Genomic DNA, 12289 nt, shown 5'->3' with positions numbered 1-12289 from the left:
CTTTATGATTATCGAAATACGCCACTTTTCGTAGAAAAATTTAAAAAAAGGTAAACTTTTCACAATGATCTACGCCTGAGCCGGATCATGTTGTGGCTAATTATTTTTCGGCTAACTACACCATTATGCAAACGTTTATAAATTGACATAAATGAGCAAATAATTTTTTAATTAATTTGTAAAGTTTAAATTCAAGTAAATAAAATACTCTTAAAAATGTCATATAAATGCCCTTTTTGTCCAAGGTACTTCAGACAAGGTCTGCATACACTCAACATAAGAATTTTTGTACTCCGCCTAATAACGATAGTAGCGATAGTGAAGAATTAGAAGAATTTGAACATAAAACTAATAATCATGATATTGAGGTAAAGAAAATAGGAAATTATAAAATTTTTTGAATTTCTTTTTTAACATAATTAATTTTATAGATGGTCCGTGAAGATTCATGCGAAGATCTTTCTGATAATAAAAGTACAGACTCGGAAATAAATAATCAGAGTTTTCAAAGTATGATGTCAATTTCAGAGGTTGGTGAAATTGATCAAAATATAGAAGAAATAGACCACGATGAAAATGAAAATGTCTTTGAAAATATCTTGGAAGATTCTGATTCAGAATTGAATGAAGAAAAATCCAAACCAGAAATTAATGTTAATTACCCAAGTGAAGCATATGGTGATTTAATGGCATTAGTTACGAAACATAAACTTAACAATGCAACAGGAAATGCTATAATTAAATTCTTTAATAAACATGCAAATTTAGATAAATCACCTCTTCCAAGATCTATCGAACAAGGCCGCAAATATATGGATAATATGAAACTACCAAATTTAAATTATACTAAAACTAGTATAATGAATTATAATAATAATGAGTATTTTCTTTATCATCAGTCTTTAATAAACTGTATAAAAAATATTTTGTCAATTTCGGACATATCACAAAATTTTGCGTTAACTTTTGAGAAAGTTGAGGTAATTATTTATACTTTCGTATGAAATATACAACTTAATATCATAGGATATTTACTAATCTTCATATAAACTTAAAGCATAACGGTGAAAGGGAGTTTAGCGAACAAAATACTGGGATATGGTGGGAAAATGCGGAAAAATTCCTGCCACCTGGTGCCAGGCTTTTATCTTTAATATTATATTCTGACGCTACAAATGTTGACACACTAGGAAAAAGTCAACTCCATCCCATTTACTTGTCTATTGGTAATATTAAAAATTGGAGGCGTAATAACACAGGTCGAAAAGTGAAAAATCAGGCACCAATCAGTCACCAATCAGGTAGCTGATTGGTGACTGATTGGTGACTGATTGGTGACTGATTGGCATTTTCGCCAAATACCGTCACCAATCAGGCAGTTTACTAACTTTTGATCCAGTGATCAGAAAAAGATGAAATATAGCTCATTGGAATCGTCTCAACAAGACGAATCTAATGGTAGTAAAATCGCATCTCTAGGATTAATAGTTAATAAAAAATTAAATAAAATATAAATAATACATTTTCATTTTTATATTTTACTTAATTTCTCATCAAATATTAATCCTAGAGATGCGATTTTACTACCATTAGATTCGTCTTGTTGAGACGATTCCAATGAGCTATATTTCATCCTTTTCTGATCACTGGATCAAAAGTTAGCAAACTGCCTGATTGGTGACGGTATTTGGCGAAAATGCCAATCAGGCACCAATCAGTCACCAATCAGGTACCTGATTGGTGACCGATTGGTGACTGATTGATGCCTGATTTTTCACTTTTCGACCTGTGTAAGAAAGATGCAAAGCAATTATTAGCGTATCTGCCGATCTTAAAATCTAATAATATTACTGAAAGGAAGTCTGAAACATTTAAGATTGCTGTTCGCGAATGCTTCCATAAATCTTTGGAATTGTTACTAGACCCTTTATTAAAATTAAATAAAAATGGCATTAATCTATTTTTAAATAACGAAATGATTTGGTTTTATCCTAGAGTTTCAGCTATAATATCTGACTGGCCGGAAGCTGCAACGTACTGTCTTACATACAAATCACCAATGTCGAAACATCCTTGTCATTTTTGTCTAGTCACAAGAGACAATCTTGCTGATCTTAATTTACAAATTGATGATATAACACCACGAACTCATGTTAATATGCAGCAGTATTTTAATCAAAACTCAGGAAATTCCGTTTGCATTGAAAATATATCTAATTTTTTTTGGAATTTGCCATAAGTTTACATAATATTTGTTAGGCATCCAGCCATTTCACCAAATCACGTAAGCATTACAAGCATTACACTAACATGAGTTTATTTTTATTAATTTATATTAAGTAATATAAATATCTATCAAGCCACAGTGCCTGATAGAATGCATCATCTCGATTTAGGCCTCTTTCATTATCAAATCGATTATACGAAAAAACTTTTAGGGGCGCAATGTGGCAAAACTTTAGTTGATGAAGTAGATCATCAATTAGCCACAATACCAAGATTTCCCGGTTTGAAGATCTTTACAAATGGCATACAATCAATAGCCAGATTAACAGCTAATGAGTATCGCAATCTGATGAAAGTAATGGTTTTTGTAGTGGACAATTTGTTTGTAAATAATGAGGATGATGAAAATTTTGTAAAGAATGAAGATCTGGCAAAACTTTACGAAGCTTGGAATGAAATGTATGCAATTAGTCGATATGAAAATTTCAAAGAAAGTGATTTGGCCAAATTTAGGGTATGTACTACATAATTATTATAAAACAACGCCTGTCCACTAATACTTAAAATTATAATTTCAGGAATCTATAAACAATTGGTCTCAAATGTTCATCAAAATTCTCCAATGTATGTCCCCCTCAGAGTTAAAATTACCAAAACTGCATTCATGGGCATATCATATAATTGATTCGATTCGATCATTTGGTGCAGTTAATGGATATACTACGGAGACTTACGAAAGTCTTCACAAAGAATACGTTAAGAATCCCTACCGATTAAGTAATAAAAAAAATATTGAAGTTCAAATAATGAAAATAGCAAATATTATTTATATAAAATACACAATACTATGTTAAATTTCTAAAAAAAATTAATTTTTATAGATTCGGCGACAATCAATAACAAATATAACCCATCGATTACCAAATTCAGCTACTATCCCTCGTATATTTAAATTTACAGCAATACTTTTCAAATTTCTATTAAAAGATGCCCATGATTTTTTTGTAGAACAGGCTAATATAGACCACAAAATGAGATCTGGATTTGACAATTTTTTGGAATGTTTAAATCTGTATATGGATCACGAAAGTATTGCAAATGAAAGCCAAGTGACAATATACAGATCAGTTATAATAGAAAATGGTGCAATAATGCGTGCTACTAACAGTTATTATGGCAGACCTTGGTATAGTAATGTGTCTGTTCGTATGAATTCTGATGAATTATTTGATTACGCTTCTGATCAAGGCATTTGTTACGGGCAGGTAATTTTTTAATTGATTTGATACTACATATTTATATAATATTGCTAATTTAAAAATGATTTTTTAAATTAAGGTTTTATTAATAGCGAAAATAGAACTTAAGAATCAAAATATTCCATTAAATCTCGCATTAATTCAGTGGTATGACTTCAAATTTCAAAATCAACCACATCTTTATGGGTGTCCCTTACTAGAAATTACTGAAATCTATAACTTTATTGATATAGAAGCAATACAAGATATCGTACATATAGTACCCCAGTTTAATAAAACAAATGAATATTTTGTAAATAAATACATATTTTAATAAAGTTTATTATATTTAACGACAGCGATACTAATATCTTGTATAACGTTACAAATCTAAAATATGACTATTACTTTTCCTTTTTTGATAAGGTAAGTTTTATGGATTTCCGTAAAGTTACGGTTGAATGCGTAAATTGTTCTATTTTTATTGGTTAGACTGTTCATGTCTGATCGGTTATACCAACTAATAAATTCGTGATCAAAAAATGCTGATCAAACAACCCTGACTAATATATAATGAGTTGGAATTTTATTTCACTCAGAAGTGGTATCATTAGATTTTTTATTTTGTGTATGCATGCTTATGTTTTCGAAATTATACAAATTTTTTATCGTACAAAGAAAAACTTTAATGTTTATTGTTTCCATGCAAGATACGACTGACATAATTATTACTACTAAGTATGCGAAGGTTTCTGCAGTTCCTGCAAATTCTACTTTAATTACTTGTACGAAAAATTGCTTAGTTTAGTATAATGAGTAAGTATTGAAATCATGCGAATTTCTATCCATAATAATAAAACTCATGTTCACGTGTTTATGTTTTATTTCCATATATGATATAACAATGATATAATTATTAAATATTCGAAGGTTCAAGGTTCCTGCGAATTCTACTTTAATGACTTGTACGAAAAATTGCTAAGTTTTTTTAGTACTATAATGAGTAAGTATCGAAATCATGCGAATTTCTATCCATAATAATAAAACTCATGTTCACGTATTTATGTTTTATTTCCATATATGATATAACAATGATATAATTATTAAATATTCGAAGGTTCAAGGTTCCTGCGGATTCTACTTTAATGACTTGTCGAAAAATTGCTTGGTTTAGTATAATGTGTAAGTATCGAAATCATGTGGTTCTATCCATAATAATAAAACTCATGTTCACGTGTTTATGTTTTATTTCCATATATGATATAACAATGATATAATTATTAAATATTCGAAGGTTAAGGTTCCTGCGGATTCTACTTTAATGACTTGTCGAAAAATTGCTTGGTTTAGTATAATGAGTAAGTATCGAAATCATGCGATTCTATCCATAATAATAACAAGGAAAAACTCATGTTCACGCGTAATTATTTATTTCCATATAAAGTGATATAATTATTGAATATTCGAAGGTTTCTGCGGTTACTGCTTTAATGACTGGTACGCCTGGTTTAGAATAATGAGTAAGTAATCGAAATTATCCTTATGTTCACGTGCGTGTTTTTATTTCCTCAACTGACATAATTATTACTAAGAAAGTTTCTGCAGTTCTACTTTAATGACTGGTACGAAAAAATTACCTGGTTTAGAATAATGAGTAAGTAATCGAAATTATGTGAATTTATCCTTATGTTCACGTGCATTTGTTTTTATTTCCTCAACTGACATAATTATTACTAAGAAAGTTTCTTTGCTTGGTTTAGAATAATGAGTAATTATGCGAATTGTACGAAAAAATTTCCTGGTTTAGAATAATGAGTAATTATGCGATTTATCCTTATGTTCACGTGCATTTGTTTTTATTTCCTCGTCTGACATAATTATTACTAAGAAAGTTTCTTTTCCTGGTTTAGAATAATGAGTAATTATGCGAATTTATCCTTATGTTCATGTGTATATGTTTTTATTTCCTCAACTGACATAAATATTACTAAGAGAGTTTCTGCGGTTCTGCTTAATGACTGGTACGAAAATTTGCATGATGTAATTATTGAGTATTCGAAAGTTTCTGTTAATGACTGGTACGAAAAATTGCTTGATTTGGGTTTAAAGAGTTTTTTTTTTCATAAATAATGGTCAATTTTTTTCCTTCAGAAATATTTTTTTTTCTTAAATTGTAAGAAATCCCACTTTTTCAAAAGTATCATTATGGAATCAGGAAATAAATTGAGAGAATCTTCTCGTAAGAAAATTGAGGAATTGCTAATCGAAGGGAATCATAAGTGCAGTGATAGAAGCCAAAGCCGAAGCAGAAACAACAGCAGTAAAACTAACATCAACACCAGCGAAACCATCAATGACGAAATTAACGTTCTTCAAACTAAGAGATGGCTTCCTGCAAATTCAAAAATTGAAGGTATTCGCAAATATTTAAGGAATTAATAAAATTATCTTGTAATTAATATTTATTGTAATTATGGTAGATCGATTAACAAAGATTGAAAATAAAATCGATACTTTAAGTGAAGAAATACAAGAGTTTAAATCCGAGTTAAAAACTTTACTTTCTGATAAAATAAATTTGTCATCAAGTGTTAAAGAATCATTCATAGCGGTAAAAATATCTTTAAAATATTTAATTTTATTATTTATTTACATTCTAATTATTTTGAATTTCGACTAATTTTAGGATGTTGTGAAAAATGTTTCGAAATTATTAATAAAAGTATCGATTTACCCAACAAAAGATGAATGTTGTGGAGCGGTTGAAGGATATTTATCACTGAACCATGCGAGTTTTTTCTCTAATTTTACTGAAGACGATTGGATCTCGTTTTACAACGAGAATATACATAAACAAGTAAGTCCTTATTTGATAACAAAATGTTTAATAAAATAAAATAAAATATTAAGTATTAACTTTCTTCGTAGTTAACAAAACAAGTACGGTCCGTAAGAGGAACATTGTCCTCGAAATCAAGGGAGGCTATTTTTTCTATATTCAGATCCCGTTTACCACCTATAAACACAAATGCCGGGCCATCTGAAATTGCAAAATGGAAAAAAAAACCCGAGGTTAAAAGTTGTTTTGAAGGCTTGTTCAAAAAAATGAATCCCAAAAACAAAAATTCTTCGATTGTTTTAACAAGCGTTATTGACAAAGTCCTCCAAAATGGCCATTCTAATGCAGAACTTGCATATATTCTTGCGATCTGCTCAACAATTTTGAACTCAAATCATAACGAAATAATGTTGAAAAAGAATATCATGAAACAAAAAGTTAAAAAATTTTTAGTAAGTTTGTAATTTTATAGTAGTATTTAATAAAATAAGATTTCATGGCTAATCATATTATCTTTAAAGAAAAAAATCAATAGTCAAACGGTCATAATTTATTCCGATTTTGAAGATAATAACTATGAGGAAGAAGAAAGTGGAAATGAAACTGAAGATGATGAAGAAGATGATGTATAATAAGGTAAATTTTATTATATGCATAAGATAATTATATATATGTTTATTTGTTTTAATAAATTTATTATTTTTTTTTATTGGTTTGGCAGGACTGGTGAATTCATATTAATAATATAATATTACGAATTAGTAATTGATATGTCATTTAAAAGAGCATCTCCTTCAAAAAACAAATCAATAAATTTTACGTTTTTGTGATTAATTTGTATATAAAATTTTATTAATTTGAGTTTTTCTCATTTGGCTGATAACTGTTAAACAATAAAGAATTTTTATATATGAAACACAAAAAATTATTTTGAATTTGATCGCAATTTTGTTAAAATTCATAGTTACAATTGAATGTGTAAAATTGTTCTATTTTTTATTGGTTAGACTGGAGTTCATTGTCTGATCGGTCACACCAACTAATAAATTCGTGATCAAAAAATGCTGATCAAACAACCCTGACTAATATATAATGAGTTGGAATTTTATTTCACTCAGGAGTGTATCATTAGATTTTTTATAATGTGTATGCATGCTTATGTTTTCGAAATTATATAAATTTTTTATCGTACAAAGAAAAACTTTAATGTTTATTGTTTCCATGTAAGATACGACTGACATAATTATTACTACTAAGTATGCGAAGGTTTCTGCAGTTTCTGCGAATTCTACTTTAATGACTTGTACGAAAAATTGCTTGGTTTAGTATAATAAGTAAGTATCGAAATCATGCGAATTTCTATCCATAATAATAAAACTCATGTTCACGTGTTTATGTTTTATTTCCATATATGATATAACAATGATATAATTATTAAATATTCGAAGGTTTAAGGTTCCTGCGGATTCTACTTTAATGACTTGTCGAAAAATTGCTTGGTTTAGTATAATGAGTAAGTATCGAAATCATGCGGTTCTATCCATAATAATAACAAGGAAAAAACTCATGTTCACGCGTAATTATTTATTTCCATATAAAGTGATATAATTATTGAATATTCGAAGGTTTCTGCGGTTACTGCTTTAATGACTGGTACGCCTGGTTTAGAATAATGAGTAAGTAATCGAAATTATCCTTATGTTCACGTGCGTGTTTTTATTTTTTCAACTGACATAATTATTACTAAAAAAGTTTCTGCGGTTCTACTTTAATGACTGGTACGAAAAAATTACCTGGTTTAGAATAATGAGTAAGTAATCGAAATTATGTGAATTTATCCTTATGTTCACGTGCATTTGTTTTTATTTCCTCAACTGACATAATTATTACTAAGAAAGTTTCTTTTCCTGGTTTAGAATAATGAGTAATTATGCGAATTTATCCTTATGTTCATATGTATATGTTTTTATTTCCTCAACTGACATAATTATTACTAAGAGAGTTTCTGCGGTTCTGCTTAATGACTGGTACGAAAATTTGCATGATGTAATTATTGAGTATTCGAAAGTTTCTGTTAATGACTGGTACGAAAAATTGCTTGATTTGGGTTTAAAGAGTTTTTTTTTTCATAAATAATGGTCAATTTTTTTCCTTCAGAAATATTTTTTTTTCTTAAATTGTAAGAAATCCCACTTTTTCAAAAGTATCATTATGGAATCAGGAAATAAATTGAGAGAGTCCTCTCGTAAGAAAATTGAGGAATTGCTAATCGAAGGGAATCATAAGCGCAGTGATAGAAGCCAAAGCCGAAGCAGAAACAAACCAACATCAACACCAACGAAACCATTAATGACGAAGTTAGCATTCTTCAAACTAAGAGATGGCTTCCTGCAAATTCAAAAATTGAAGGTATTCGCAAATATTTAAGAAATTAATAAAATTATCTTATAATTAATATTTATTATAATTATGGTAGATCGATTAACAAAGATTGAAAATAAAATTGATACTTTAAGTAAAAAAATACACGAGTTTAAATCCGAGTTAAAAACTTTACTTTCTGATAAAATAAATTTGTCATCAAGCGTTAAAGAATCATTCATAGTGGTAGGAATATCTTTGAAATATTTAGTTTTATTATTTATTTACATTCTAATTATTTTGAATTTCGACTAATTTTAGGATGTTGTGAAAAATGTTTTGAAATTATTAATAAAAGTATCAATTTACCCAACAAAAGATGAATGTTATGGAGCGGTTGAAGGATATTTAATACTGAACCATGCGAGTTTTTTCTCTAATTTTACTGAAGACGATTGGATCGCGTATTATAACGAGAATATACATAAACAAGTAAGTCCTTATTCGATAACAAAATGTTTAATAAAATAAATAAAATATTAAGTATTAACTTTAACTTTCTTCGTAAAGTTAATAAAACAAGTACGGTCCATAAGAAGAACATTGTCCTTGAAATCAATGGAGGCTATTTTTTCTATATTCGGATCCCGTTTACCACCTATAAACACAAATGCCGGGCCGTCTGAAGTAGCAAAATGGAAAAGAAAATCTGAAGTTAAAGATTGTTTTGAAGGCCTGTTCAAAAAAATGAATCCCAAGGACAAAAATTCTTCAATTGTTTTAGCAAGCGTTATTGACAGAGTTCTCCAAGGTGGCAATTCTAATGCAGAACTCGCATATGTTCTTGCGACCTGCTCAACAATTTTGAACCCACATCATGACGAAATAATGTTGAAAAAGAATATCATGAAACAAAAGGTTAAAAAATTTTTAGCAAGTTTGTAATTTTGTAGTAGTATTTAATAAAATATCATTTCATGGCTAATCAATCATATTATTCTTTAAAGGAAAAAATCAATAATCAAACGGCCATAAAATATTCCGATTTTGAAGATAATAACTATGAGGAAGAAGAAGGTGGAAATGAAACTGAAGATGATGAAGAAGATGATGTATAATAAGGTGAATTTTATATGCATAAGATAATTATATATATGTTTATTTTTTTTAATAAATTTATTATTTTTTTTATTGGTTTGGTAGGACTGGTGAATATATTAATAATATAACAAATATTACGAATTAGTAATTGATATGTATAATTTCAAAAAAAAAAATGCCCCCACTCTTCTAAATTTTATAAATTACATTTATTTGATAATCATTTAAAAGAGCATCTCCTTCAAAAAACAAATCAATAAAATTTTACGTTTTTGCGATTAATTTGTATATAAAATTTTATTAATTTGAGTTTTCTCATTTGGCTGATAACTGTTAAACAAATAAAAGAATTTTTATACATGAAACACAAAAAATTATTTTGAATTTGATCGTAATTTTGTTAAAATTCATAGTTACAATTGATTCGTAAATTGTTCTATTTTTTATTGGTTAGACTGGAGTTCATTGTCTGATCGATCACACCAACTAATATCAAAAATGCTGATCAAACAACCCTGACTAATATATATCGAGTTGGAATTTTATTTCACTCAGGAGTGGTATCATTAGATTTTTTTATTCTGTGTATGCATGCTTATGTTCGAAATTATACAAATTTTTTATCGTGCAAAGAAAAACTTTAATGTTTATTTGTTTCCATGTAAGATACGACTGACATAATTATTACTACAAAGTATGCGAAGGTTTCTGCAGTTCCTGCAAATTCTACTTTAATGACTTGTACGAAAAATTGCTTAGTTTAGTATAATGAGTAAGTATCGAAATCATGCGAATTTCTATCCATAATAATAAAACTCATGTTCACGTGTTTATGTTTTATTTCCATATATGATATAACAATGATATAATTATTAAATATTCGAAGGTTCAAGGTTCCTGCGGATTCTACTTTAATGACTTGTCGAAAAATTGCTTGGTTTAGTATAATGAGTAAGTATCGAAATCATGCGGTTCTATCCATAATAATAACAAGGAAAAAACTCATGTTCACGCGTAATTATTTATTTCCATATAAAGTGATATAATTATTGAATATTCGAAGGTTTCTGCGGTTACTGCTTTAATGACTGGTACGCCTAGTTTAGAATAATGAGTAAGTAATCGAAATTATCCTTATGTTCACGTGCGTGTTTTTATTTCCTCAACTGACATAATTATTACTAAGAAAGTTTCTGCGGTTCTACTTTAATGACTGGTACGAAAAAATTACCTGGTTTAGAATAATGAGTAAGTAATCGAAATTATGTGAATTTATCCTTATGTTCACGTGCATTTGTTTTTATTTCCTCAACTGACATAATTATTACTAAGAAAGTTTCTTTTTCTGGTTTAGAATAATGAGTAATTATGCGAATTTATCCTTATGTTCATGTGTATATGTTTTTATTTCCTCAACTGACATAATTATTACTAAGAGAGTTTCTGCGGTTCTGCTTAATGACTGGTACGAAAATTTGCATGATGTAATTATTGAGTATTCGAAAGTTTCTGTTAATGACTGGTACGAAAAATTGCTTGATTTGGGTTTAAAGAGTTTTTTTTTTTCATAAATAATGGTCAATTTTTTTCCTTCAGAAATATTTCTTTTTTTCTTAAATTGTAAGAAATCCCATTTTTCAAAAGTATCATTATGGAATCAGGAAATAAATTGAGAGAATCCTCTCGTAAGAAAATTGAGGAATTGCTAATCGAAGGGAATCATAAGCGCAGTGATAGAGGCCGAATCAGAAGTAGAAGCAACAGCAGTAAAACCAACATCAACACCAACGAAACCATCAATGACGAAATTTATGTTACTCAGACTAAGAAATGGCTTCCTGTAAATTCAAAAATTGAAGGTATTCGCAAATATTTAAGAAATTAATAAAATTATCTTGTAATTAATTAATATTTATTGTAATTGTGGTAGATCGATTAACAAAGATTGAAAATAAAATCGATACTTTAAGTAAAGAAATACAAGAGTTTAAATCCGAGTTAAAAACTTTACTTTCTGATAAAATAAATTTGACATCAAGCGTTAAAGAATCATTCATAGCGGTAAGAATATCTTTGAAATATTTAGTTTTATTATTTATTTACATTCTAATTATTTTGAATTTCAACTAATTTTAGGATGTTGTGAAAAATGTTTCGAAATTATTAATAAAAGTATCGATTTACCCAACAAAAGATGAATGTTGTGGAGCGGTTGAAGGATATTTATCACTGAACCATGCAAGTTTTTTCTCTAATTTTACTGAAGACGATTGGATCTCGTTTTACAACGAGAATATACATAAACAAGTAAGTCTTTATTCGATAGTAACAAAATGTTTAATAAAATAAAATAAAATATTAAGTATTAACTTTCTTCGTAGTTAACAAAACAAGTACGGTCCGTAAGAGGAACATTGTCCTCAAAATCAAGGGAGGCTATTTTTTCTATATTCGGATCCCGTTTACCACCTATAAACACAAATGCCGGGCCGTCTGAAATTGCAAAATGAAAAAGAAAACCCGA

The 12289-nt window shown here is 28.5% G+C and overlaps 5 protein-coding genes across 5 annotated transcripts; all 5 read left to right on the top strand.

Annotated features, from left to right (window-relative positions):
* Positions 1–1975: 1975 nt before the first annotated feature.
* Positions 1976–2239, top strand: OCT59_024938 (uncharacterized protein; the record flags this gene model as incomplete). Its single annotated transcript, XM_066135090.1, has 1 exon — positions 1976–2239. One exon carries the CDS (start codon positions 1976–1978, stop codon positions 2237–2239), a length of 264 nt encoding a protein of 87 aa, XP_065991761.1.
* A 138-nt stretch (positions 2240–2377) lies between these two features.
* On the top strand, positions 2378–3798 carry OCT59_024937 (uncharacterized protein; the record flags this gene model as incomplete). Its single annotated transcript, XM_066135079.1, has 4 exons — positions 2378–2740; positions 2805–2981; positions 3108–3491; positions 3565–3798. The coding sequence occupies 4 exons, from the start codon at positions 2378–2380 to the stop codon at positions 3796–3798; spliced, it is 1158 nt and encodes a 385-aa protein (XP_065991760.1).
* A 1871-nt stretch (positions 3799–5669) lies between these two features.
* OCT59_024936 (uncharacterized protein) lies at positions 5670–6935 on the top strand (the record flags this gene model as incomplete). The annotated part of the gene is made up of 5 exons (XM_066135073.1): positions 5670–5877; positions 5945–6075; positions 6151–6321; positions 6393–6755; positions 6825–6935. 5 exons carry the CDS (start codon positions 5670–5672, stop codon positions 6933–6935), a joined length of 984 nt encoding a protein of 327 aa, XP_065991759.1.
* A 1579-nt stretch (positions 6936–8514) lies between these two features.
* On the top strand, positions 8515–9782 carry OCT59_024935 (uncharacterized protein; the record flags this gene model as incomplete). The annotated part of the gene is made up of 5 exons (XM_066135069.1): positions 8515–8712; positions 8794–8910; positions 8986–9156; positions 9235–9582; positions 9672–9782. The coding sequence occupies 5 exons, from the start codon at positions 8515–8517 to the stop codon at positions 9780–9782; spliced, it is 945 nt and encodes a 314-aa protein (XP_065991758.1).
* A 1634-nt stretch (positions 9783–11416) lies between these two features.
* On the top strand, positions 11417–12275 carry OCT59_024934 (uncharacterized protein; the record flags this gene model as incomplete). The annotated part of the gene is made up of 4 exons (XM_066135064.1): positions 11417–11624; positions 11696–11826; positions 11902–12072; positions 12147–12275. 4 exons carry the CDS (start codon positions 11417–11419, stop codon positions 12273–12275), a joined length of 639 nt encoding a protein of 212 aa, XP_065991757.1.
* Between the last annotated feature and the right edge of the window lie 14 nt (positions 12276–12289).

Source organism: Rhizophagus irregularis, chromosome 5 (assembly GCF_026210795.1).
Source record: "Rhizophagus irregularis chromosome 5, complete sequence".
In the NCBI taxonomy this organism is placed as follows: Eukaryota; Fungi; Glomeromycota; class Glomeromycetes; order Glomerales; family Glomeraceae; genus Rhizophagus; species Rhizophagus irregularis.
The sequence above is the reverse complement of the archived record's forward strand: the minus strand, read 5'-3'. Positions and strand labels throughout refer to the sequence as shown.